Here is a 26,282-nt window from a genome sequence, read left to right as displayed (position 1 = left end):
TCATTAGCAACTTCCTGAGATTTGTTCCTGCATTCCATCGATTGACATTGAAAACTGCTGTTGTATTGCCTAATCTGATTAGCAAACTGTGGGCTTTGTTCGCCTGAAGAATATATCTGAAAGGGTTGAGTACTCGATTAATTGCATATAATTCCCTGTAATTCGAGCTCTAGCATCTCAACTTCCCTGGAAGCGATTGATGGAAATCGTATTTCTTGTTGTTCATTAGCAGGACCGCTCCCACAGCTCTCTCTGATGTATCTGTCGTTAAGGTTGCTTGAGGTTGGAATATTGGGCAAATTTGTCTCGGTTTGTTCGCACTCAGTCTCGATATCCATTTTTGAATGCTCGGAAGGATTGATGGGTTGACTCTCATTCTTCCTTTCCACCCCACCTTTCTGACCATTCTGTTCAGCAGCATGTTCATCGATGGAAGAAGGAGTGAAGCTTCCTTGAAAACGAAGCGAGTTGCACTTAGCTTGCCAATGAACGACGCGAAATCTCTCACTCTTGTTTGCTTGCATTTCAGTGCTCGGCGCCTCCATCTGTAGCATTCCGTAAGCAATTCTTTCTTTCTGCCTTTCTCAAACGCTAAGGTGAAGTTGGAAGTGTCTTATGAATATCCGAGGAATGAAAAACGATTTGATGGTTCTATGTGGCTCTTTTCCAGATTCACAATTAGTCCAAGCTTCTGAAACAGACTTATAACTTCTTGTGTGATTCTCTTTAGTTCTTGCTTGTCCTGATGGAGCAAGACTACGTCGTCCAAGCATGCGACAGCTTTCATCTTCCATCTTTCCCGAATGAAAGCAATGACCTTTCTCATAATTTTTGTGAATATTCTTGGAGAGTCCTTGTAACCGAAAGGCATGCTGGTGAAGCAATAAAATTCTTTGTTGAATTCGAAGCTTAGAAAAGGAGTGAAATCCTCGGAAACCTTGATGAGATAGTACACTTGGCTTAAATCCAATGTGACTGCGAAATCCCCCTTCTTTATTATTCTCTCCACAGATCGATGATCCTCTTGTTTGAAGTGAATTGTTTTTATCGCATTGTTTAACCTCCTGCAATCCACAATCTGTCTCCAGCTCCCGTTCCTTTTCCTGACTACAAATATTGGATTGACAAATTTCACTTGGTTTTTGGTGATTTTCCTGAGAATTCCCGTTTTCACTTGAACTTTGATTAACCCCGACAAAGCTTCCCTTGCTTCTTGTGATTGCTTCGGTCTCCTGCAATTTACCTGAGAGTTGATAAGGGTTTTGCGAGCTTTGGCACTCCTCCAAACCGGAACAACTCCTCTTTTGATCATCTTTTCTCCTCCCACCATTTTCCAAGCCTTGGCAAATAACTCAGTTCTTCCGCCAATTGTTAAGTTGTGTTCTATTGAGACTTTGCTTTGTCCCCGGAACTCCCTCTTGAGTAACCTCTTGGAGCGCTGCTTGTAATGAATGATCGTTTTGTGCTGGTCGTCCGGGGCTAATCTCGAAAAAACCGATAATTCTTTGTTCCACTTTGAATTCCCCTGGTTTGTTTCTTCCTTGCATATGAATTTGTAATACTTGCCGATCCCTATCTCAATTTTGAGGATGTTTTCTTTGATTCTTCTAAAATTTCTTTTTGTCTTTGAGTTAACAGCGATGATGAAAACTCGTCTTTCATTTTTTCTGCTTCAGAAAACCCATATCTTGCTTGTATTCTAACGTGTCTAGCTTCTTTCAGAGCTTGGGATTAAAGCAAACATGAATCTGCTATCATTTCTTTTGTTGTATTTCCTGACTTGATTGTTGAGCTTGCCGAGATAAGTGACTTTATTGCCGGATAAAGATATGTTTTTGTTCGTTCTCCTGCACGACCGAGCGCGTCTTTCCAAAATACTTTGGATCTTGTAAATGGTGGTGGAGCATTCTGGATAAAAGGACTAAAATCTTCATCTTTCATTAATGAAAGCGCTTCGTTAATTTTATTCTCTGGAAGATGCATATCGTAAAGTGAAACCTCTGGTGGCTGTCCAAATATTTCGATAAATGCTTGTTGCAAAGAAGACTCTCCTTCATCTTCTTCAATTCGTGTTGGATCTGTCCGGCCATCAAGCTCCGACTGAACGCTTGATTGGGAAGCGGAATAACTCCCTGCTATTGAGGGAATTGCACTCGGAGGGCAACCAGTCAGCGGAGCTGCGCAAGGTTCGGTTGCGAGTCCGGTTCCCATGAAGATGGTCGATATGTTTCCTTTTGATCAGCGATCGTGACTGACCCATAACGTGGCGCTCTCAAAAATATAAGAGAAGGAAGTGAAATAAATGTTTTCTCTGTAATCAAAACGTTTGTTTTTGATCATTGAAAAATAAATCAATAAATATCAACGTTCTTTTTACAAAAATAATCAAAACTATTGATTATCGAAATATAATCTTTTTTTCAGCAAGGAGCAAAAGTGAATCGCAAATGAACGATGATTCTTATATAAATTCTGAAAAAAGAAAAAAGAAAAACAGAAAAACAACTTATTCTAATATATTCATCAAGGACCGAAAACAGACTTGATGATGAAAACAGTTAATAGTGTTGTACAACGAAAATATTTAAAAACAAAAAAGGAAAAATACTTAATATAGCTCATTTGGCGACAACAAACAAGCATATCAATAAAAATACAAAACATCAGCTTAACTGGTTTAACTTATGAATAAAATCAAAATAGAAAAAATAATAAGCATGTAACTTTTCTTTGTCAATATGCATCAACAACAATCACTGAATTCACTCCTCCATTTATTTTTTAGTTGTTCCGAGATCTTCTCTTCCTGACAACAACAATTGCAATAATCACAACAACCACCACAATCACCACAACCACAATAGGAACAACAATAGCAACTACAGTTCCCGCATTTGACTTCTTCTTTTCTGGTTCTGGCTCATCTTTCGGTTCTTTGTGCTTAAGGTATTTCTCATACACATCTTCAAGATCACCACCTTCTTCTTTTGCCCCCACAATCCATCCTTTGTTGTCATCGTTGTAATCCTTCGCAAACTCAAAGGAGTCTTTCTGTTGGCTGAACTTATCAAAGTCTGGAGCAATGATGCACAGTGATGCCACCGATGAATCTTTCCCTTTGTTGTCACCAAACTCAAGTTTGCCTTCACCCGGAAGTTTCAAATTACCAACCGCATCTTTCACTTCAATGAGAATAGCTCCTGCCTTTCCACTTGCTGCTTCACATGATTTGAATGAACATTTTTTATTTCTTCCCATTTCCACTTTTGAACCATTATCAACCATCTTGATCATAACACCCGCAGACAATCCCTTCGATGATTTCACTTCATTCATGGTCAACCCTTCTATTTGAACACTCGAAGCTTTATCAGCGGCATCAAGAATGTTGATTGCTGCTCCGTCTGTCATACTCACTTTATTGATCTCAACTGTATCAAATTTGACTGAAGAGGATTCGTTAATAACAAATAATGATTCTTGGAATTTCACTTCATTATTGCCCTTGCATTCAACTCCACTCATTGCAAGTTCTCCTTCTGTCACTTTCACAAGATGGATTATGGTGATTTCTTCATCATTTCTGTGTGCAACTGACTCTGGTCTCACAAATTTGCAGTTCACTAAATTCAACTTAGCATTTTCACAGTCTGCAACGATCAATGAATGTGGATCGGTATTTGATTCCTTTGTCTTATCCAATGACAATGGGAATAAGAAGGAAATTCCTCTGAACTCAACTTCACTCTTGCATGTGAACAAATGACTGTCTGATTCAACATTGCAATCGATCTCCACTTCTGTTTCTGATTCTTCTTCATTAGCTTTGGTTACGCCCACAATCGTTATCAATGAAAATTTCTCAAGTGTAACAGCTGCAGCTCGGTGTGCATTTTCTGTTTTGATGATGTTGATCTTGAAGTTTTCTCCTCCAACGCCCACTCCAAACAAATTGTATGCTTTATCAAGACTTTTCTTTGGCTTTTCATAGCTCAATCCATCATTGCTATCATTGTCTGCTGTAGCACTCACATACACATTTGTATTAGGATCAAAATACACTTCTGTGAAATCAACTTCAGTGTTATCTTCTGCTCCTTTTGCAATAACATTGTTTTTATTCATTCCTTTCTTGTATCCAGATGCAAAGCTTTGCTTCATCGCTATTGCCATATCTCTGTGAAGGCTTACTGGCACATCCAAATATAATCCAATGTTCTTTTCAGCATTAGAAGTTGTATCTGCCTCTCCTGTCTTGCATCCAGTGAATTCTAAATTATCTCCTGTTTCTGGCCATGTCAGTTCATCTGCTTTGGTTATTGCTGTCATTTCTAGACATATTGCTCCTGATTTCCCTTTTGAAGATGTGCAATTTTCAAATGTTGTTTTACCAGTGTTTCCAATAGAGAATGTACTTTCTGCATGTTCGCTCTTCACATAAAGTGCTCCACATGTTTCTGTTGTTGTATCTTCCGATTTGCATTCTGTGAATGAGCATGCGTCCAATTTCACTGAAATAGCTGTGTCTGTTTTGCCAACAATTTTCATAACAGCACTATCTTTTGATGTAATCTTCTTCAGATTCAATGATGTTAATGAAACATCTGTCACTGCTGTTGTTGTTCCATCAGCCAAAAATGGTGTTTCTGAAAATTTCACTTCGTTCTCCGAAGTGCATTCGACATTATTCATTGTCAATGTTCCTGCACTCACTTTCACAAGATGAAATTTTATTTCTTCCTCTGTATTTGAAAGCATCCCATCTGAATGAGCAGCTGGTGTTGTTTGCTTAAAATCACAAGTGTCAATTTCAATAGATGTTGATTCTGAATCAGCGTGAATCAAAGCATATGGTCCTTCATTTCCTTCAGATTGATCTGTTACTTGTCCAGGTGTTGATTTGAAATCGAATATCAAATTCTTGAATGTCACTGTCTTTTGACAGGTGAATAAATCCTTTTCAGATACATTGCTACAATCAATCTCAACTTTAGTCTCAGCTTCGTTTGCATTTTCCTCTGCTTCTACCACTCCTTCTATCGTTATTCCTGTCTCTTTTGAGAATGTAATAGCTTCCCCTGTAACTGCTTGGCCAGATTCGTTTTTCATAATTTTAATGGAAAATTCTCCAGATCCTTTTGAATCTGCAAATAATTCATAAGCTTTTTTATTGTTTTAAATGGTTTTGTTTTTGTTCCATCTGCTGTGTCATCATTTCCTCCACTTTGAACATATGCTTCATGTGGATCAAAATATAATGTAGTAAAATCAATATCGATAGCACTTTCATTAGCTCCCTTAGCTGCAACAAACCAGTCATTTGTTCCTTTCACATAATTTTCGGCAAAGCTTTTCTTCATTGCTTTTGCAATGGCCTGTAAATTGCCACTATTCACGTCAAGATACAAACCCGTACTCTTTGATCCGGCTGTGCAATTAGTAAATATCAAATTAGTTCCTATCTTCGGCCATGACAACTGACTCTCATTTGAAATATTTGGCATCTTCAGATATATCCCACCTGATTTCCCATTGGCACATTCACATGATTTAAATGTTGTTGTTGCATTTGAAATTCGTGAACTTTCTGAAATATTAAATTTGCTATCTGATTGATCACTTTCAACATACAATGCTCCACTTGTGGCATTGTTTGCATTTTCTGTTGATTTGCAATTGGAAAATGTGCATCCATGGACGTTCACTGTAATAGCTTCATTCTCTTTTCTCGACAATCTTCAATACTGAACTATGCACTCGACTCTATGTTATTCAATGAAATATGAAGTTTGCTTCCCTCAATCAAAACGGGTGGCTGAAAATTTTGCAATATTGGTTTCATCCTTCAAGATACTGCCTCCATGTTGAATTCACCTGCTTCCACTTCACTAGATGTACTTGCAACACCTGTTTCTGGGCGTTCGAAATGACAAGTGCTAATTCAGAAGGTGAAGGAAAAGTGGAATGAAAGATCAGACAACACTTGAGTTGATCCCCTGAATTTGGAACCATCGAATAAAGCCAATGTGATTCCATCATTAGATGCATTTCCAAGTGATAATGGATATATAAAGTTCAAGTTCATACATCATTACAATTATAAAGCAAGAAACCAGTACGCCCGCGTTAGTGGCAGGAGTGAATGAATTTGATAAAAACGTTTCATTAATGATCCAAGGAAAACAAAGTGGAAATGGGACTCCTGAGTTAGTGGAAATAAATTGTACATCCACTGAGGAAAATGGTGATACTGGTTCAAGCAAGGACCTGTTTACTTGTAAGCAAAATGTGACATTCAAGTACCTGAAGTTTATATATCCGTTATCACTTGGAAATGCATCTAATGATGGAAGCACATTGGCTATTATTCGATTGGTTGCAAATTCAGGGGGATCAACTCAAGTGTTGTCTGATCTTTCATTCAAGACAACAAAATCATCTTTCCTCTCACCTAATCTGACAATTAGCACTTGTCATTTCGAACGCCCAGAAACAGGTGTTGCAAGTATACATCTAGTGAAAGTGGAAGCAGGTGAATTCAACATGGAGGCAGTATCTTGTAAGGATGAAACCAATATTGCAAAATTTTCAGCCACTCCGTTTTTGATTGAGGGAGCAGCAAAAGTTACATTGATTGCATCAACATTGAATAACATAGAGTCGAGTGCAAGTTCAGTAGTGAAGATTGTGGGAAAAGAGAATGAAGCTATTACAGTGAACGTCCATGGATGCACATTTTCCAATTGCAAATCAACAGAAAATGCAAACAATGCCACAAGTGGAGCATTGTATGTTGAAAGTGATCAATCAGATAGCAAATTTAATATTTCAGAAAGTTCACGAATTTCAAATGCAACAACAACATTTAAATCATGTGAATGTGCCAATGGGAAATCAGGTGGGATATATCTGAAGATGCCAAATATTTCAAATGAGAGTCAGTTGTCATGGCCGAAGATAGGAACTAATTTGATATTTACTAATTGCACAGCCGGATCAAAGAGTACGGGTTTGTATCTTGACGTGAATAGTGGCAATTTACAGGCCATTGCAAAAGCAATGAAGAAAAGCTTTGCCGAAAATTATGTGAAAGGAACAAATGACTGGTTTGTTGCAGCTAAGGGAGCTAATGAAAGTGCTATCGATATTGATTTTACTACATTATATTTTGATCCACATGAAGCATATGTTCAAAGTGGAGGAAATGATGACACAGCAGATGGAACAAAAACAAAACCATTTAAAACAATAAAAAAAGCTTATGAATTATTTGCAGATTCAAAAGGATCTGGAGAATTTTCCATTAAAATTATGAAAAACGAATCTGGCCAAGCAGTTACAGGGGAAGCTATTACATTCTCAAAAGAGACAGGAATAACGATAGAAGGAGTGGTAGAAGCAGAGGAAAATGCAAACGAAGCTGAGACTAAAGTTGAGATTGATTGTAGCAATGTATCTGAAAAGGATTTATTCACCTGTCAAAAGACAGTGACATTCAAGAATTTGATATTCGATTTCAAATCAACACCTGGACAAGTAACAGATCAATCTGAAGGAAATGAAGGACCATATGCTTTGATTCACGCTGATTCAGAATCAACATCTATTGAAATTGACACTTGTGATTTTAAGCAAACAACACCAGCTGCTCATTCAGATGGGATGCTTTCAAATACAGAGGAAGAAATAAAATTTCATCTTGTGAAAGTGAGTGCAGGAACATTGACAATGAATAATGTCGAATGCACTTCGGAGAACGAAGTGAAATTTTCAGAAACACCATTTTTGGCTGATGGAACAACAACAGCAGTGACAGATGTTTCATTAACATCATTGAATCTGAAGAAGATTACATCAAAAGATAGTGCTGTTATGAAAATTGTTGGCAAAACAGACACAGCTATTTCAGTGAAATTGGACGCATGCTCATTCACAGAATGCAAATCGGAAGATACAACAACAGAAACATGTGGAGCACTTTATGTGAAGAGCGAACATGCAGAAAGTACATTCTCTATTGGAAACACTGGTAAAACAACATTTGAAAATTGCACATCTTCAAAAGGGAAATCAGGAGCAATATGTCTAGAAATGACAGCAATAACCAAAGCAGATGAACTGACATGGCCAGAAACAGGAGATAATTTAGAATTCACTGGATGCAAGACAGGAGAGGCAGATACAACTTCTAATGCTGAAAAGAACATTGGATTATATTTGGATGTGCCAGTAAGCCTTCACAGAGATATGGCAATAGCGATGAAGCAAAGCTTTGCATCTGGATACAAGAAAGGAATGAATAAAAACAATGTTATTGCAAAAGGAGCAGAAGATAACACTGAAGTTGATTTCACAGAAGTGTATTTTGATCCTAATACAAATGTGTATGTGAGTGCTACAGCAGACAATGATAGCAATGATGGATTGAGCTATGAAAAGCCAAAGAAAAGTCTTGATAAAGCATACAATTTGTTTGGAGTGGGCGTTGGAGGAGAAAACTTCAAGATCAACATCATCAAAACAGAAAATGCACACCGAGCTGCAGCTGTTACACTTGAGAAATTTTCATTGATAACGATTGTGGGCGTAACCAAAGCTAATGAAGAAGAATCAGAAACAGAAGTGGAGATCGATTGCAATGTTGAATCAGACAGTCATTTGTTCACATGCAAGAGTGAAGTTGAGTTCAGAGGAATTTCCTTCTTATTCCCATTGTCATTGGATAAGACAAAGGAATCAAATACCGATCCACATTCATTGATCGTTGCAGACTGTGAAAATGCTAAGTTGAATTTAGTGAACTGCAAATTTGTGAGACCAGAGTCAGTTGCACACAGAAATGATGAAGAAATCACCATAATCCATCTTGTGAAAGTGACAGAAGGAGAACTTGCAATGAGTGGAGTTGAATGCAAGGGCAATAATGAAGTGAAATTCCAAGAATCATTATTTGTTATTAACGAATCCTCTTCAGTCAAATTTGATACAGTTGAGATCAATAAAGTGAGTATGACAGACGGAGCAGCAATCAACATTCTTGATGCCGCTGATAAAGCTTCGAGTGTTCAAATAGAAGGGTTGACCATGAATGAAGTGAAATCATCGAAGGGATTGTCTGCGGGTGTTATGATCAAGATGGTTGATAATGGTTCAAAAGTGGAAATGGGAAGAAATAAAAAATGTTCATTCAAATCATGTGAAGCAGCAAGTGGAAAGGCAGGAGCTATTCTCATTGAAGTGAAAGATGCGGTTGGTAATTTGAAACTTCCGGGTGAAGGCAAACTTGAGTTTGGTGACAACAAAGGGAAAGATTCATCGGTGGCATCACTGTGCATCATTGCTCCAGACTTTGATAAGTTCAGCCAACAGAAAGACTCCTTTGAGTTTGCGAAGGATTACAACGATGACAACAAAGGATGGATTGTGGGGGCAAAAGAAGAAGGTGGTGATCTTGAAGATGTGTATGAGAAATACCTTAAGCACAAAGAACCGAAAGATGAGCCAGAACCAGAAAAGAAGAAGTCAAATGCGGGAACTGTAGTTGCTATTGTTGTTCCTATTGTGGTTGTGGTGATTGTGGTGGTTGTTGTGATTATTGCAATTGTTGTTGTCAGGAAGAGAAGATCTCGGAACAACTAAAAAATAAATGGAGGAGTGAATTCAGTGATTGTTGTTGATGCATATTGACAAAGAAAAGTTACATGCTTATTATTTTTTCTATTTTGATTTTATTCATAAGTTAAACCAGTTAAGCTGATGTTTTGTATTTTTATTGATATGCTTGTTTGTTGTCGCCAAATGAGCTATATTAAGTATTTTTCCTTTTTTGTTTTTAAATATTTTCGTTGTACAACACTATTAACTGTTTTCATCATCAAGTCTGTTTTCGGTCCTTGATGAATATATTAGAATAAGTTGTTTTTCTGTTTTTCTTTTTTCTTTTTTCAGAATTTATATAAGAATCATCGTTCATTTGCGATTCACTTTTGCTCCTTGCTGAAAAAAAAAGATTATATTTCGATAATCAATAGTTTTGATTATTTTTGTAAAAAGAACGTTGATATTTATTGATTTATTTTTTCAATGATCAAAAAACAAACGTTTTGATTACAGAGAAAACATTTATTTCACTTCCTTCTCTTATATTTTTGAGAGCGCCACGTTATGGGTCAGTCACGATCGCTGATCAAAAAGGAAACATATCGACCATCTTCATGGGAACCGGACTCGCAACCGAACCTTGCGCAGCTCCGCTGACTGGTTGCCCTCCGAGTGCAATTCCCTCAATAGCAGGGAGTTATTCCGCTTCCCAATCAAGCGTTCAGTCGGAGCTTGATGGCCGGACAGATCCAACACGAATTGAAGAAGATGAAGGAGAGTCTTCTTTGCAACAAGCATTTATCGAAATATTTGGACAGCCACCAGAGGTTTCACTTTACGATATGCATCTTCCAGAGAATAAAATTAACGAAGCGCTTTCATTAATGAAAGATGAAGATTTTAGTCCTTTTATCCAGAATGCTCCACCACCATTTACAAGATCCAAAGTATTTTGGAAAGACGCGCTCGGTCGTGCAGGAGAACGAACAAAAACATATCTTTATCCGGCAATAAAGTCACTTATCTCGGCAAGCTCAACAATCAAGTCAGGAAATACAACAAAAGAAATGATAGCAGATTCATGTTTGCTTTAATCCCAAGCTCTGAAAGAAGCTAGACACGTTAGAATACAAGCAAGATATGGGTTTTCTGAAGCAGAAAAAATGAAAGACGAGTTTTCATCATCGCTGTTAACTCAAAGACAAAAAGAAATTTTAGAAGAATCAAAGAAAACATCCTCAAAATTGAGATAGGGATCGGCAAGTATTACAAATTCATATGCAAGGAAGAAACAAACCAGGGGAATTCAAAGTGGAACAAAGAATTATCGGTTTTTTCGAGATTAGCCCCGGACGACCAGCACAAAACGATCATTCATTACAAGCAGCGCTCCAAGAGGTTACTCAAGAGGGAGTTCCGGGGACAAAGCAAAGTCTCAATAGAACACAACTTAACAATTGGCGGAAGAACTGAGTTATTTGCCAAGGCTTGGAAAATGGTGGGAGGAGAAAAGATGATCAAAAGAGGAGTTGTTCCGGTTTGGAGGAGTGCCAAAGCTCGCAAAACCCTTATCAACTCTCAGGTAAATTGCAGGAGACCGAAGCAATCACAAGAAGCAAGGGAAGCTTTGTCGGGGTTAATCAAAGTTCAAGTGAAAACGGGAATTCTCAGGAAAATCACCAAAAACCAAGTGAAATTTGTCAATCCAATATTTGTAGTCAGGAAAAGGAACGGGAGCTGGAGACAGATTGTGGATTGCAGGAGGTTAAACAATGCGATAAAAACAATTCACTTCAAACAAGAGGATCATCGATCTGTGGAGAGAATAATAAAGAAGGGGGATTTCGCAGTCACATTGGATTTAAGCCAAGTGTACTATCTCATCAAGGTTTCCGAGGATTTCACTCCTTTTCTAAGCTTCGAATTCAACAAAGAATTTTATTGCTTCACCAGCATGCCTTTCGGTTACAAGGACTCTCCAAGAATATTCACAAAAATTATGAGAAAGGTCATTGCTTTCATTCGGGAAAGATGGAAGATGAAAGCTGTCGCATGCTTGGACGACGTAGTCTTGCTCCATCAGGACAAGCAAGAACTAAAGAGAATCACACAAGAAGTTATAAGTCTGTTTCAGAAGCTTGGACTAATTGTGAATCTGGAAAAGAGCCACATAGAACCATCAAATCGTTTTTCATTCCTCGGATATTCATAAGACACTTCCAACTTCACCTTAGCGTTTGAGAAAGGCAGAAAGAAAGAATTGCTTACGGAATGCTACAGATGGAGGCGCCGAGCACTGAAATGCAAGCAAACAAGAGTGAGAGATTTCGCGTCGTTCATTGGCAAGCTAAGTGCAACTCGCTTCGTTTTCAAGGAAGCTTCACTCCTTCTTCCATCGATGAACATGCTGCTGAACAGAATGGTCAGAAAGGTGGGGTGGAAAGGAAGAATGAGAGTCAACCCATCAATCCTTCCGAGCATTCAAAAATGGATATCGAGACTGAGTGCGAACAAACCGAGACAAATTTGCCCAATATTCCAACCTCAAGCAACCTTAACGACAGATACATCAGAGAGAGCTGTGGGAGCGGTCCTGCTAATGAACAACAAGAAATACGATTTCCATCAATCGCTTCCAGGGAAGTTGAGATGCTAGAGCTCGAATTACAGGGAATTATATGCAATTAATCGAGTACTCAACCCTTTCAGATATATTCTTCAGGCGAACAAAGCCCACAGTTTGCTAATCAGATTAGGCAATACAACAGCAGTTTTCAATGTCAATCGATGGAATGCAGGAACAAATCTCAGGAAGTTGCTAATGAAAATATGGACATTTGTTCAGAACAGTCGCATTTAGATAAAAGCCCAACACTTGCAAGGAACGAAGAATGTCAGAGCAGATTCTCTATCCAGGCTAGAAAGAGGGGGAGATTACTCCATTAAACAAGAAGAGTTAAACGAGATCATGGAAAACCTCAATCTCAAAATAACAATGGATGCGTTCGCAACAAAGGAGAATACGAAAGCGGACCGATTGTGCGGTCCAGGAAGCACACTCAACGAAGATGGACTCCAGCAATCATGGAAAAGAGGCGTTATTTTAGCCCATCCGCCGATTCCACTAATAGTCCCAACGGTTGTGAAATCAATAGAGGAAAATGCACATGTTCTTCTGATTCCAGATTGGAGAGGGCAGAGATGGGAACCACTGATAAGAATGTCGAGACACTGCGAATGGAGATGGAAAGAACAGAACCAGGTTTTGAAGGAAGGAAGATGGATGAAACGGATGGAAGCAAGTCTACCGCCAGGCAGAATGAGAATAGTTCTTATCAATCCTTAGAATCGCAAGGAGAAGAATGGTTTCGGAGAATGCTTGTTTCAAAGGGATATTCCGAAAGGGTAATCGATGAATGCAAAAAAAGCGTTGCAGAAAACACACGGAAAGGATATTCATATAGTTATGCGCGTTTCAGTGAAATATGGGAAGATAATAGGAACGGAGAACCACCGGAAGCATGGAGTGAGTGGGTTGAAAAATGCACTTCCATTTTCATTAGCCTGAAAGACAAAGGGACAAAGACTTCGACGCTCAAACAAACATGTGCCGCATTATCGCTAATCTCAGAATTACTGTACAATAGATGCCTTGGAGAATCTGCACTCATGCAAAGACTATTAAAAACATTACGGAGATCAGAAAATAGGAAGAAAAAAGACAAACCAGACATCTGGAACCCACAACTCCTGCTGCAGAAAATAACTCATTTGGAGAAAACAGGAATCTTGACTTTCACGAATTGACAAAAAAAGTCCATTTGCACATGTGTGTTGTTCTCTGCTTGTCGCTTCATGGAGCTGGAAAGGATAAACCTTCAGAATTCAAATATTAAAGGTGATTCAACATAGCCAGATTCACAATTAAAAACATCAACAGAACGGACAGATATTATCATCCCGTTTATAAAAGAACATCCGCTTGTGTGTCTAGCAGCTTCAGTGTAGGAACTATGGAACAGAATCAAGAAGTCTCATCCAAATGCAACTTCACTATTTATTGATGAAACAACCCATCTTTCCCTCTCTGCAAGAAGGATTCGTAATTATGTGGCTGAAATGCTACAGGATGCTGGGATTCCGAAGTGTTTCGGGCCTTACTCATTGAAGCATGCGTTTATCACTGTGCAAACGATGGCGGGAATTCCCTTAGCCCAAATTGCTAAGTTTGCCAGACTCTCTCCAAGAAGCAATTCAATCACAAAGCATTTCGTCCAAACAGATGTGTCAAGCAAGCTGGCCCACGTGATAGCAAGATGCAATTCAACTATTCTCCAACCTGAAGAAAGTGGATCTGAGTCAGAGTCCGATTCAGATTCTGAGGCGGAATCCGATTCTGAAACAAATTCCAGTTCAAAATCAGAAGAGCAAACACCAACAAAGGAAATATGAAAAAACGGAGATCAAAAACAACAAACAGTATTTGCATACCCAGATAAAGTAAAGGAACCAGAGGACAACGAAGAAAACAATGCTTCACAGACAGTTATCAGCGAGGCTAAGATTGAATTCATTATCCGCACAAGATCTCAAAGAAGAAAAGAAATGGAAAAGAAGCAACACGAAGAAAAGAATATTATTCCAAACTTATTAACATTGTCAAATCTTCCCAATTATCTATGCTCTCAAAAATACAAGAGAAGGAAGTGAAATAAATGTTTTCTCTTTCAATTTAAAAAAATTTGACATTTATAAAAATTTTTTTAAAAAAATAAAAAATTTCTATAATTTTTCTTTCGCACAAGAAAATAATGACAACACAAGAATATCTCCGATTCAAAAGTGAAAAAACGATTTTCACAGAATTTCGTGAGAAAGATAACAAAATTTCGTTGAGTTTCAGACAATTGTTAATTCGAACTCAAAAATTATAACTGTCTAAACCGGATATTATCACATTGAATATAATCAACATCTGTTATAGTCACATTTTTCCATGCACTGACATTTTTGGCCTATTTTTCATTCATTTTCCATCGCATATAATCACGGGGCTGAATAGATATAATCACATTTTTTATTACTATGGGTGATTTTTTCAATGAAAAATCTATTTTTTGATCGAAATTTTCAATTTTTCGATTTTTCAAAAATGTACTCAAATAAGTTAAAATTATATGTATTTATGATCAAAATTGTTCAAGTGAAAAAAGTGTATTTGTGCAGAATTACCAAAAATAAAAAAAACGACTCATAATTAATTATTTATAAAATAAATTGATATTTTTTCAATGAAAAGCTTTATCGTGTATAATCACAATCGGATATAGTCACAAAAAGTTGTGCAAAAACCGATGTGATTATATCCGGTTTAGACTGCACTTCGTTTGGAAAAATTATCAATTTGTTTGCAAAATGACTATTTTTAACACAATAGTTCTTATTTCGCTTGCAATATTAAACTTTTAATGCAAGTTTTCTTTTTTTGGAATGTAAAAAAATTCTCTTTTTGAATAATTTTTTGTAATATGGGTAATTCTTTTTGAAAAGTCGCCAACGTTTAATTTTCAAATAAAAAATTATTTTCAAATTTTGCCCAAATATCTGCTTTCACTCACGAATCTTCTTTTGAATGTGTGAAATAGCATTATCCAGAAATAGATTGCATATAAGAGAAGTTTGTTGAATGTTAACAATAATTTTCAAATAAATCTAAATTTCATATTTTGCTCAAATTTAAGATTTGCGACTTTTCAAAAAGAATTACCCATATGCTTATCAATAAAAATTAAAAGTTTTCAAACACTTATTAATAATTAATAATGAAAATTTGTGTAATTTTTAGCTTCGAAACAAATGACAAATAAGCTAATAAAACTAAAAAATTCGAATTACTTTTTTCTTGAAACTTGGGACAAAAATTTATTGTTTCATGAACTTTGTTCCAAACAATCTTTTCAAAAATTTTTCTCAATTTTAAAAATTTCCTTTATTGCTATGCATGAGAGTGTTAGAATTGCAAGTATTCGATGCAGAAAATGTTTGGAACAAATCCCGGTTTTTTTTCGTAATTGCTTAAAATTTTGTCCCACTTGAACAAATTTGATTATTTGAGAAAATTTCAAAATAATAAAAAAATTTATAAAAATAAAAAATTAAAAAAAAATAAAAATACTTCTGATTCGATCAACTTTCAAAATCCATTAATACAGTTTGAGAAGGAGAAACACAAAATAATGTTTCAACTGTTGTCGAACCCAAAACTGAAGATGGAGAAAAACTCATCGGATTCATAGGAAAAGTACTTCTGATTTCATCAGTTGTTGACAGGCGTAGCGGAGTAGCAAGCAGACCACGATTCAAGATTGCCTTTTTTGCATCGTTATGAATTTCTTGGTACATTTGGCTATCATCCTTTTGCTTTTCTTTACCTTTTTTTGCGATTTCTTCTTCTTCTTTTTTGTTTTGTTCTCTTTTACGAATCAAAAGCACTTGAGATGCGTCGAGAATTTGTTTCTCTTCAATTTTTCTCTTTGCCTCTTCTCTTTGTCTTTTAAAGAAAGGTGAATTTGCAATAACAGATAATTTTTGTGGTGAAATAGAATGGTTCGTGCAAACCATCTGTGAAGCCTGCACAGAAATTGGTGAAGAAGGATCAGAAGGAGAACTTGAAGATACAAAACTTGAAGGATGAGGTGCAAGTGGAGTGTCAGTTGGATTAAAAGGCTTCGATTGAGCTGATGCCACAGACTTGTTGATCATTGACAACTGCAAATCGGAGAGTGCGGAAGCATCTTCTGGTGCGTCAAACATGGATATATTACAATGTGTTGATGTATTGCTCTGATGAATTGTGTGCGATAAATTGATGCTTTCATAAGTGCGTCGATGTGAAAATGGTGAAGGCGTGACGGATGGAGGAGAAAGAGGAGGAGGCAATGCTCTTTCTTCTTTTGGTAAAGAAGGAGGCACAGCAACTAATGAAGAAGGCTTAGTAGCCTCAGAAGTTGATGAGTTAGAAGAAGAAGAAGAAGAAGAAGAGGAGGAGGAGGAGGAGGAGGAAGAGGAGGAGGAAAATAGAAGAGGCGTTGTTCCTTTGTCTGGAGAAGATAACTGACTAAAAGAAGAAATTTTTGAATGAGATAAATTTTCAATTGAAAAACTTGGAGTTTGCGTGCTTTTTGAAATATATTGGCTTTTTTGAAGAGGACCTTTTTGTTTTTGTGGAGTAAACAGTTGTGGCATATCATCAGAGTCATTGTCTTCAAGCAGAGATGAAATATTTCGTGTATTATCTTTAGAAAAAGATCCCTTATTCGCTTTTATCTCTTTGCGTGAATTGTTTGTTTGCTTATTTTCTATTTGCTGAATAGATTCTTCATTTCTTTCAAATTCGCATTTTTCAGTTTGTTGTTGCTTTTCCTCTTCAACTTCACGAGAAATGCCAATTTCTTCCTCATTTCTGACTTTTTCATTTGCATTCAATGTGTTTTCTTTTTCTTTTTCTTTTATTCTTTCTTTTATTCTCTTTTGATCTTTTTCTTTTTCCTCCTCTAACAAAAAATTCGCCAATGCATCGATTGCAGCAGCACTTTTCCTAATATTGAGCTGTGGATGAAACAGCTTTCTTTTCTTTGCTTCTTCTTCTCTTTTTGAATAAGCCTCTCTTTTCTGTTTTCCTTTCATTTCTGCTGCCTTCAACTCAGACATAAGCTGCTCTTTTCTTGCTTTGCTGCTGCAGCGAGATTGAGTCGAGCCAAGTTTGGGAGTTGCATGCGATAATGCAGATGTGGAAGATGAAGATGATGAACGGACTGAAGAAGAGGAAGACGAGGAAGAAGATGATGATGATGTGGATGAAGCATTTGATACAGATGTTATTGAAGATGTGGCAGATGAGAAGCGGTCATCTGTTGGTAATGCTTTTTTTGCATTTTGCATAAACAGCTTTTTTCTGTGCTCTCCAAGAGCAGCATACCCAGTTTTCTTTTTCTCTTGTGGCTCATTAGCTGATATTGCAGCGTTATGAGTCAAATCGCTTGCTCTTCCCTTTCCATTCCAAATGTCTGTTTCTCTGCCTTTGTCAAGCAGGAACGCCTTTTTGGCCCGCGCCTCATCATCCTCCTGTTGTTTTTGTGCAAATGCCTTCAATTCGAAATAGTGCTTCATTCCCTTTTGTGATGTTGATTTCACTGATTCGCCTGCTCCTTCAGCTGAGATTCGACTTCTGTTTGATGACGATTCCTTGCCGACGTTCGGTTGAAATGTGCATTCCTTCATCTCTTCAATTGCTCTCCTCTTCTTTTCTTCCTCAATAATCTTTTGCTTTTCTCTTTGTTGTTCTCTGATTCTCTCCATCATCGTTTCAGTGTCCAGAGGATTCAAAGGCATTGAGCGTAATTTGCTAAATGGAGATCCAAGTTCATCTCCAGACTTTCTCTTCATAGAGCTCTTTTCTTGCTTTAATTGACCAGAAGCTGAAGCAGAAAAAGGAGACTCTTCAGAGTTGTATTCAAAAGATGGCTTTGTTGAAACATGTTTATTCTGCTCAATTTGCCATTTCGACAGCTGTCCTTCGCGCTGGTTGACAAAGCTGGGATTTCTTTTTCTTTTCAGAATTGCTGGTGCAAACGTACATTCACGTTTCTCTTTCTCCCTTGCCTCTGCTATTGCTTTTTCTCTTTCTTTTTGAATATCCTCGCCTCTGTACAGCTCTTCATCAGTATGAGGTCTAACTAGCAGTGATGATATAGGATCAACTTGAGGGCAAAATGTCAGATTCGGATCAACAGTATCTCTGCCTTTCTTTCTTTGCATCTCTTTTTCCATTTGGTCACAATAAGAAAGTCTGGTAGATGAAAGCAATTGCTCTTCCTTACTCAAAAAACGGCGATGCGGCTTTGGTAAATTTGAGGAATTTTGGCGCAAGTCCATTGCGTTTCCTGATGAGTCATCGATCCAATCATTCGATGAACCACTAAAAAGGTAGCTGTTCTTTGATAATGTTAAGTCTGGTTCAAAAGTGCATTCATTATCCATCATTTCTCTTTCATCATGATTTTCCAGCATCAGCGCTTTTGCACGAAGGGCTGCTGCTTGTCTCTCAAAAAAGTGACCACTTTCAACCACGGCTGAGCTTATTTGATCAATCTCAGGAGAAAACGTACACTCTTTTGATTTCTCAAGAGCCATTTCTTTTCTCAACTGCTCAAACGAGCGGGGTGTAAAAAAGGCTTCATCATAAAGTCGATTTATAACGGGAATTTGGCTTCTTTCTTGAGAAGCAAAAATCAATTCGCTTTCTCTGGAAACAGTTGGATGAAATGGAAGTGAGGTTGCTTCTTTATATCTCATCAAAGAAATTTGAAGTTGTGCTTCCTTTGATAAATCTATTGCTCTATTCTTGCTATAAAAAGACATTTTTTCCTTGTGATTATGATGTGTTTATCGAGTTTTCTTTCGTCAATCTTCGTTAAAATCAAATAAATAACAAATTCAAAATATGTTGCAAAGAAAAAAAAAATTTACGAAAACTCAACTCATACGTTAAAACAAAAATGAGTCTTGTTTTGTCTTGCTCTGATTTTACTTTAATATGTTCTGGAATTTTATTTTGATTTAAATAAATTTTGATCAAAAGCCTTATTTAAAAAAGCAATAATCTTTTGATGAGTCATGAATCTGTGAAAACCACACGAAGTGTTAGAAATGGTGAGGTAAATATAAGGAAAATTCTCTTAAAAAAACAAAACAATCATTCCGCGAATTTATTTTTTAATTGGCTTTTTCTTTTTTGGTTTCACTTCTTCCTCCTCTTCTTCTTCCTCTTCTTCTTCCTCTTCCTCTTCTTCCTCTTCCTCTTCCTCTTCCTCTTCTTCTTCCTCTTCTTCCTCCTCTTCCTCCTCCTCTTCCTCCTCCTCTTCATCATCAACCTCGTCCTCTTCTTCTTCCTCTTCCTCATCTTCCTCCTCCTCCTCCTCTTCTTCTTCTTCTTCCTCCTCCTCCTCCTCCTCCTCTTCCTCTTCCTCTTCTTCTTCTTCTTTCAATGCTTTCTCTTCTTCTTCTTTCTTTTTCTGCTCCTCCATCATTCTCGCTTCCTCCTCTTTCCTCTTTCTCTCCTCTTCTTGATTCTGCAACTCAATAATTCTGTCCTGCTCCAATTTCCTTTGCCACTCCCTTTCCTCTTCTTCTCTTTGCCTCTCCCGTTTGTCCTCCTCATATTTCGATATGAACTTCTGCAGGTTGTCTTGAAGCACTTTTCTCTTTTCCAGCGTCAGCGAATGCTTCACTGCCTGTTCCCTCGCAATGCGCCACGCCTGGTCTCCTTCTCTGAGGGTGATCTTCTCAAACACATCCTTCGCCACTTCAATCGACAGATCAATAATCACAGGCCTCTCTTTCATCTTCTCCTCGTCTCTCATCCCTTCCTGTTCAGCACCCCGTCTGCCTCCTTTCCCAAAGCTCCGCGTCTTCCTCGTGTCGCTCAGCGACCTCCTCTCTCCTTCTGAGCTTGTTGAGCCAGACGTGCCATCGAGTGAAGAAGACAAAGAATTGGAAAGAGCTGCCTGTGACAAAGCAGTCGGTGCTGGATGCTTCTGCTTCATCAGCCCCTGGTGCCGCATCAGATACGCTTCCCTCATCCGCTTGATGTGCATCTGGATGTCTGCGGAGTTCTTGGCCTCTGGCGCTTCTGCAGCTCCTTTGTTCTCCTTCTCTTTCTCCTCTTTGCGTGCCTTCTTGCTCCATTTCTGCTCCAGCTCCTTCCTTTTCTCCTCTTTCTCCTTCCTGATTCTCGAATACGACTTCTCCTCCATCTTGAACGGGCGGGTGAAGAACGGCGGCAGCTCCTCGTCTGACGTGGGAAGGAACATCACAGACGTCGACGGGCTCGCCTTCTGCCCAGCTGCTGCTGCTTGCCCTTGCGATGCACGCGTCTGAGACAGGTTCCCTTGTTGGTTCTGGCTCTGGCTCTGGCTCTGGCTCAGCTGTCCTGCTCCTTCTTCATTATTCCCTTCGCATTTCTCTCTGTCATTTGCTGCCATCTCGTCGTTTTCTCCTCTTTCGGCGTCTGTCTGCTTGGCTTCGTGGCTGTCCTGCTGTGTTTGAGTTGTTGACGGGATCTGCTGCTCAATCTCGTCGCTGTTTGCTTCGTCCGCCGCCAGCATCGTCTGCTGCTGAATGAGTATGTCCAGCTCATCCTGCTCGCTTTCTGCCTGTGAGTCGCTTTCTTCCTCTGAACTCTCTTCTCCTTTTGGCTTGTCTTCGTCTTTTTGAGGCTTTTCAGTCGTTTGTTGGATGCCTTCGCTGCAGCTGTCAGACGATGAGGCTTTCTGCCCTGCTTCTTCATTTGCTTTGTCGCTTGCCCCACTTTCGCTTGCATTCCCTTCTCCTTTCTTAGCTTTCCCTTTCTCCTTCAACTTCTCCTTTCTCCTTCTTTCCACCTCTTCTGGTGTGATGCTCGGATCCGAAGCAATGAACGACGATATCTCCAATGGCTTCCCGCCATACATCTTCTTCGCCACTGATATTTTGTGCAGCTCTTCCTCTTCTTTCTCCCTTCTTTTCTGCTCCTGCTGCTCTTTGAACTTCTTCATCGCCTCGTCGATCGCCTTCTGCCCAATCGACCTGATCGATGCGGGCTTTGCATTCCCGTCTCTTCCTTTCTTCTTCAGAAACTCGTTCCTCTTCTTCTCATCCTGCTTCTCCAGCCTCTTCTTCTTCTTCTCTTCCTCTTCTCTCTTCTTCTCCAGCTCGAAATTGCGCTTCGCCTCTTCGTTTGCCTCCTTCTGCAGCTGCTTCATCTTCCGAATCAGCAACCTCTCAATCATCACCTCATCTCCGTCTTTACCTTCTTCCATCTCGTCTTCGCATTCAGCGTCGTTCTTCATCTGCTCATATCGCTCTTTCCTTCTCCGCCTCCGCTCCTTCTGCAGCCGCTCCTTCTCCTCCAGCCCAAACTCCACTTTCTCTCTCTCTTCTTTGATCTTCGCCATCTGCTGCTCGTATTTCTCCCTCTCTTCCGTCGTCCTCCTGTTCGAATACAAAATGTTCAGCGCAACTTGAATCCCGTGTGTCAGCGGCGGGTGTGGAAACTTCAGTTTTTTTGGCACAAACTTTGGAGCAACGATTGAGAGGGAGAACCACTGCAACACAGGCAGTGCATCCACAAGCACATCGCATCCAGGGGTAATGGCGGGCTGGGAAGATGATTGAACGCAGTTGGAGTCAGAGGAAGAAGAGGAAGAGGAAGAGGAAGATGCTGATGCTGATGCTGAAGAATAAGGAGAAGGCGAAGGTGCCTTGGAGGAGAATGAAGAAGGTGTTGATGTGGTTGGCGAATGAGGTGAAAGAGCATCAGAAGAAGAAGAAGAAGAAGAAGAAGAAGAAGAAGAAGAAGAGAAGGAAGATTGCTGTTGCATTCTTGGAGTCACAAGAGAGAATGAGGAAGACTTTCTAGCCATTCCAGAAGACGCAGATTGAGTGGAGGAGGAGGAAGAAGAAGAAGAAGAAGAAGAAGAAGAGGCAGAGGCAGAAGCTGAAGCAGATGATGACTGTAATGAAGGTGTTTGAGAAGGAGTTTGACTCTCTTCTCCTTCTGCTTCTTTTGCTTCTCTTTCTCTTTCTCCCTCTCTTTCTCCTTCTTTTCCTTCTTCTGCTGCAGCTGGCTGCAATGGCATTGGCACCACAGATTCTTGCTCTGTTTGTTGCGCTTCTGCAGAACAGCTGTTAGAAGTGCATTCTTTCTCTTCATCCAAACAGCTTTCTTCCGAAGCAGATGAAGCTGGCATTGGCGAGCTTTCATCCTTTGACTTCTTCATGTTTCGCCCTTTCCCTCCCTTTTTGCCTTTGCCTTTTCCTTTTCCCTTTCCCTTTCCGTTTTCTTCCTTCCTCTTCTTCTCTTTCTCCTCTTCTTCTTTCGCCTTCTCCTTCTCCTTCTCCTTCTCTTCATTATAGAATTGATACCAGTGCAACCTCAGTCGTGTCAAAGGCGTCATATTTCTAATTGTTTCCGTCACACGCTGCTGAAGCCATTCTTCATGCGCTTTCTTTTCCTCTTCTTCTTCTTCTTCGTCTTCTTCCTCTTCTTCTTCGTCTTCTTCTTCTTCCTCCTCCTCCTCTTCTTCTTCTTCTTCTTCTTTTCCCTCTTCTTCAACCTTCACTTCTTCCTTCTTCTCCTTCTTCTCTTCAGTTTTCTCTTCTTCTTCTTCTTCCTTTTTGTTTTCTTCAATCTCTTCTTTGGACTCTGGTTCTTTTTCTTCTTTCTCTTCTTTCTCATTTTCTTTTATCTCTTCCTCTTCCTTTTCTTCTCCTTCTTTCTTTTCTCCTTCTTTCACATTCTTTTCGTCAGCTTCCTTTTCATCTGTTTCTTTTTCTTCGGTTTTTTCTGCATTTTCTTCGTGTTTTTCATCCTCGTCTTTCTCATTTTCACTCTTTTCTGCCTGTTCTTCTTGGTCTTCTTTCTCTTTTTCTTCCTTTTCTTCCTTTTCTTCTTCTTTCTCTGTTCCTTCGCTTTCCTTTTCGCTGTTTTGTTCCTTTTCTTCTGTCGATTCGTTCTCTCTCAATTTCTGTTTTTCATCAGCTTCTTCAGTTGTTAGCTCTTCCTCTTCTTTTTTCGTTTCTTTCTCTTTCTCTTTCTCTTTCTCTTTCTCTTTCTCTTTCTCATCCTCTTCTTCGTTCTTCTTCTCTTCTAATCCTTTTTCATTCGCATCTTCTTCACTTGACTTCTCATTCTTCTTTCCTTCTTTTCCTTCTTTTCCTTCTTTTCCTTCTTTTCCTTCTTTTCCTTCTTTTCCTTCTTCTTCTTCTTCTTCTTCTTCTTCTTTTTCTTCTTCTTCTTCTTCTTCTTCTTCTTCTTTTCCTTCTTTTCCTTCTTTTCCTTCTTTTCCTTCTTTTCCTTCTTCTTCTTCTTCTTCTTCTTCTTCTTTTTCTTCTTCTTCTTCTTCTTCTTCTTCTTCTTCTTCTTCTTCTTTTTCTTTTTCTTCACTTTTATCTTCTTCTTCTTCTTCTTCTTTGCTTTCTTCTTTCTCTTTCTCTTTCTCTTTTTCATTATCATTTTCTACCCCTTCCTTTTTCTCTTCTGTTTCTTTTGGAGAATCTGTTTTTTCTTCATTGTCTGAAGCTTTGTGTTCTCCTTTTTCCTCTTCTTTCTTTTCAGAATCATCATCTTCTTTCAAACTTTCCACAATTTTTGTTGCAGTTTTTTCCAGAAAAGCCCTTAATCCCATTCTTTCCCTCTTTTCATCACCTTTTTGGTCGCTTTCAGGTGATTCTGTGTTAGCATTTGCTTGAATTGCAGCAAATGCTTGCACTTCATCATTATTTTGCGTAGGTTGTTCCGAATGTTCTTCGCTATTATTCTGTTCAGGTTCAGATTCTTTTTCATTATTCATTTGATCATCAGCTAAACGTGTTGGCGCCTCTAAATCGGAAGAATTTTCTTCTTTCTGTTCGATGCATGAATTTTTTTCAGCATTTTCTATTGTAGATGAATCTTTTTCAACATTTTCAGGTTCAGAAGCAGACACGTTTTGTTTTTCTTCATTTGCTTTTGATTGTTCATTTAAAGTTTCTTGATTTCTTTGTGGGAACAATCTATTTATTGTTGCTTGCTTAATTTCTTCGTCTCCAAATGCAAATTGATCATCAAGCCGAACAGTCTCTTCATTTGTGTAATTTAAAGCAAGAAGAGCATCTCGAAAATCTTCGAATGTTATAGCGAATGAATCTAACTGCTCTTGCATTGCTTTTGCTGATTCAGCATTTTCTTCTTTATCTTGAGGATTTTTAAGATTCCAGTGAAGAAGAAATGGCTAATGAATTTGAAAATCACAAAAACACAATATACAAAAAAAAATATGAACAATTTATTGTCTTTATCGTTAATTCAATATTGCATATGACATACGTCTATTATCTTTTGTGTAAGTATTTGTATGCTCGCAAGAGAGACTTTACTTTGCATTTAAATCCATATATAATGGCACAAATTCAAACTTTAATAATTTGAACAAAAGAACTTTGAAAAAAAATGAATATTTCAATCATATTAATACGAATTTGTGTGATACACAAAAAAGAAATTTCTTTTCGTGAAAATATAAGAAAAATTTTTTTCATCTACCAAATTTTTCTTTATTATAAAAACAATGAAAATTTCTGGAAAACTTTTTTTCAAAAACCTTTGAACAACTTCACTTATTAAAACCAATTATTTATTTTAAAAAGTTCGATTTGATGAAAAATTTTTTTATTAATTTCCAAAATTTTTTGTTTCGATATCTGGCTGAAAGCCATTTTCATCTTGTTGATTCAACGGACAATAATTACAAACTCGTTTTTCATTTTTGATTTATTTCGTACAAGCTTTGCTCATTTCATTTTGTGTTTTTATTTCGAATGCCCATAAGTTTATCATTTTCATAATTGTTTCTTCTTTTCGTGCATGTCCAAAAGGAATGAAAAGAGAAACGATGACGATATTTTGGATAGCATTGGAACTTCATTTAATATGTCATTTTCTGTAATACACTTCAACACTTTCGAGGAACAGTTAGAACAAACTTTTTTTAATATTTTTTCATAATGAATGCAAATTAAATTGTTTTATTATGTAGGCTTTTTTCTGCCATAGAACTTTTTAAATATGTATGAGTTTTAATATATTTGGATTTTATTATTTTTATTTTCTTTTCTTAGGGAGAAAAACTTAATCAATTCATGTATTTTTGTTTATTGATACTGTCGCTGATTCAACTTGTCGGATTTACTGTGAGATGGGATAATTGGCCCATTTCAGATCAAGTAATGCAGACAGTCCTTGATTTTTTTGGGTCTGAATGATATTATTGAGATAATTTTAGTGATAATTTTTGTGTTCAGATACTTGGACTTCTCAATAACTTGGAGAAATAAAATCTTTTTATATGTAATTACATTTATATGCGTTGTATTTATAACAGCTGTTATTGTGATCTTTGCAGTGTTTACAATATTCCCCAAATTAGGTTCCTTAATCCCTTCGTTTCTAATGAAAGGAATCAGGATTCTAAACACACTTGTGACAGGAGTATTTTACATACCATTTATAAACGTATTTTTAGGGCATTTCTTGTGTTTAGCCACAAGGCAGTCCATAAATCCTCTTATTTCAACTATTGATTGCGCCAACAAGCCCGATTCTGCAATGGTTATTTTAGCAACTGTGTTTCTTATTCTTCACTTCATATATGCATTTATTATGAGAATCTTTTTGTTTCATCGAAATTTTCGCTTCTGCAATTCATTTACTGTTTCATCTGGATTATTTCAAGCCATGACTTCGGCAGTCATTTTCCTTCTCTTTCTGTTTTCCACCATCATCCACCACATCCCCATCGTCCGTTACATTTCCGGAATTGTCCTGTTTTCGCTTCTTTCCGTGTTCACCGTGCTTAAGCAGCCTTTCTTCACGCCTTCAGGCAATGCAGTGGCTGCGTCTTTCCACTTCACTGTTCTCTATTTCTTCATCGTCGGCTTCCTCACAAACTACCTCCACCTCACCCGCCCCTGGCAATTTGTGCTCTTCTGGCTGCTGTTTGTGCTCTTCCTCTGCGCCGTCGCTATCGGTGCGTTTTTCGGCACATACAAGCTTTCTATGTTTCTTTGGGCTGTGAAGCCAACCCAGCAGCTGCCTGAGCCACTTC

The 26,282-nt window shown here is 38.1% G+C and overlaps 9 protein-coding genes across 9 annotated transcripts; 4 read left to right on the top strand and 5 right to left on the bottom strand.

Annotated features, from left to right (window-relative positions):
• Window positions 1–137: 137 nt before the first annotated feature.
• MONOS_15376c2 (uncharacterized protein) lies at window positions 138–554 on the bottom strand (the record flags this gene model as incomplete). The annotated part of the gene is made up of 1 exon (XM_067868244.1): window positions 138–554. One exon carries the CDS (start codon window positions 552–554, stop codon window positions 138–140), a length of 417 nt encoding a protein of 138 aa, XP_067736168.1.
• Window positions 555–1,731: 1,177 nt separating this feature from the next.
• On the bottom strand, window positions 1,732–2,211 carry MONOS_15377c2 (uncharacterized protein; the record flags this gene model as incomplete). Its single annotated transcript, XM_067868246.1, has 1 exon — window positions 1,732–2,211. One exon carries the CDS (start codon window positions 2,209–2,211, stop codon window positions 1,732–1,734), a length of 480 nt encoding a protein of 159 aa, XP_067736167.1.
• Window positions 2,212–2,781: 570 nt separating this feature from the next.
• On the bottom strand, window positions 2,782–4,329 carry MONOS_15378c2 (uncharacterized protein; the record flags this gene model as incomplete). The annotated part of the gene is made up of 1 exon (XM_067868248.1): window positions 2,782–4,329. One exon carries the CDS (start codon window positions 4,327–4,329, stop codon window positions 2,782–2,784), a length of 1,548 nt encoding a protein of 515 aa, XP_067736166.1.
• Window positions 4,330–8,091: 3,762 nt separating this feature from the next.
• Window positions 8,092–9,639, top strand: MONOS_15378c1 (uncharacterized protein; the record flags this gene model as incomplete). The annotated part of the gene is made up of 1 exon (XM_067868247.1): window positions 8,092–9,639. One exon carries the CDS (start codon window positions 8,092–8,094, stop codon window positions 9,637–9,639), a length of 1,548 nt encoding a protein of 515 aa, XP_067736165.1.
• A 575-nt stretch (window positions 9,640–10,214) lies between these two features.
• On the top strand, window positions 10,215–10,694 carry MONOS_15377c1 (uncharacterized protein; the record flags this gene model as incomplete). The annotated part of the gene is made up of 1 exon (XM_067868245.1): window positions 10,215–10,694. The coding sequence occupies one exon, from the start codon at window positions 10,215–10,217 to the stop codon at window positions 10,692–10,694; it is 480 nt and encodes a 159-aa protein (XP_067736164.1).
• Window positions 10,695–11,871: 1,177 nt separating this feature from the next.
• On the top strand, window positions 11,872–12,288 carry MONOS_15376c1 (uncharacterized protein; the record flags this gene model as incomplete). Its single annotated transcript, XM_067868243.1, has 1 exon — window positions 11,872–12,288. One exon carries the CDS (start codon window positions 11,872–11,874, stop codon window positions 12,286–12,288), a length of 417 nt encoding a protein of 138 aa, XP_067736163.1.
• A 3,011-nt stretch (window positions 12,289–15,299) lies between these two features.
• Window positions 15,300–19,020, bottom strand: MONOS_11644 (uncharacterized protein; the record flags this gene model as incomplete). The annotated part of the gene is made up of 1 exon (XM_067864194.1): window positions 15,300–19,020. The coding sequence occupies one exon, from the start codon at window positions 19,018–19,020 to the stop codon at window positions 15,787–15,789; it is 3,234 nt and encodes a 1,077-aa protein (XP_067736162.1). The 3' UTR covers window positions 15,300–15,786.
• Window positions 19,021–19,242: 222 nt separating this feature from the next.
• On the bottom strand, window positions 19,243–24,576 carry MONOS_11645 (uncharacterized protein). Its single transcript, XM_067864195.1, has 2 exons — window positions 24,506–24,576; window positions 19,243–24,410 (listed from the first exon to the last, which is right to left on the bottom strand). Exons 1-2 carry the CDS (start codon window positions 24,560–24,562, stop codon window positions 19,368–19,370), a joined length of 5,100 nt encoding a protein of 1,699 aa, XP_067736161.1. The 5' UTR covers window positions 24,563–24,576; the 3' UTR covers window positions 19,243–19,367.
• An 828-nt stretch (window positions 24,577–25,404) lies between these two features.
• On the top strand, window positions 25,405–25,736 carry MONOS_16872 (uncharacterized protein; the record flags this gene model as incomplete). The annotated part of the gene is made up of 3 exons (XM_067869742.1): window positions 25,405–25,430; window positions 25,480–25,666; window positions 25,719–25,736. The coding sequence occupies 3 exons, from the start codon at window positions 25,405–25,407 to the stop codon at window positions 25,734–25,736; spliced, it is 231 nt and encodes a 76-aa protein (XP_067736160.1).
• Window positions 25,737–26,282: the final 546 nt, after the last annotated feature.

This window comes from Monocercomonoides exilis, assembly GCF_001643675.1.
Source record: "Monocercomonoides exilis strain PA203 chromosome Unknown scaffold1-2713096, whole genome shotgun sequence".
Classification (NCBI taxonomy): domain Eukaryota; phylum Preaxostyla; order Oxymonadida; family Polymastigidae; genus Monocercomonoides; species Monocercomonoides exilis.
Note: the sequence above shows the minus strand (reverse complement) of the source record. Positions and strands in the feature narration are given on the sequence as shown.

What these genes read in the sequence shown, in the direction of transcription:
- MONOS_11645 (XM_067864195.1), bottom strand. Translation starts at nt 24,562, where the DNA reads ATGCAAAGTAAAGTCTCTCTTGCGAGCATACAAATACTTACACAAAAG. An exon ending in TTACACAAAAGATAATAGAC is followed by an intron (nt 24,411 to 24,505) that starts GTATGTCATATG and finishes CAAATTCATTAG; the next exon opens with CCATTTCTTCTTCACTGGAA.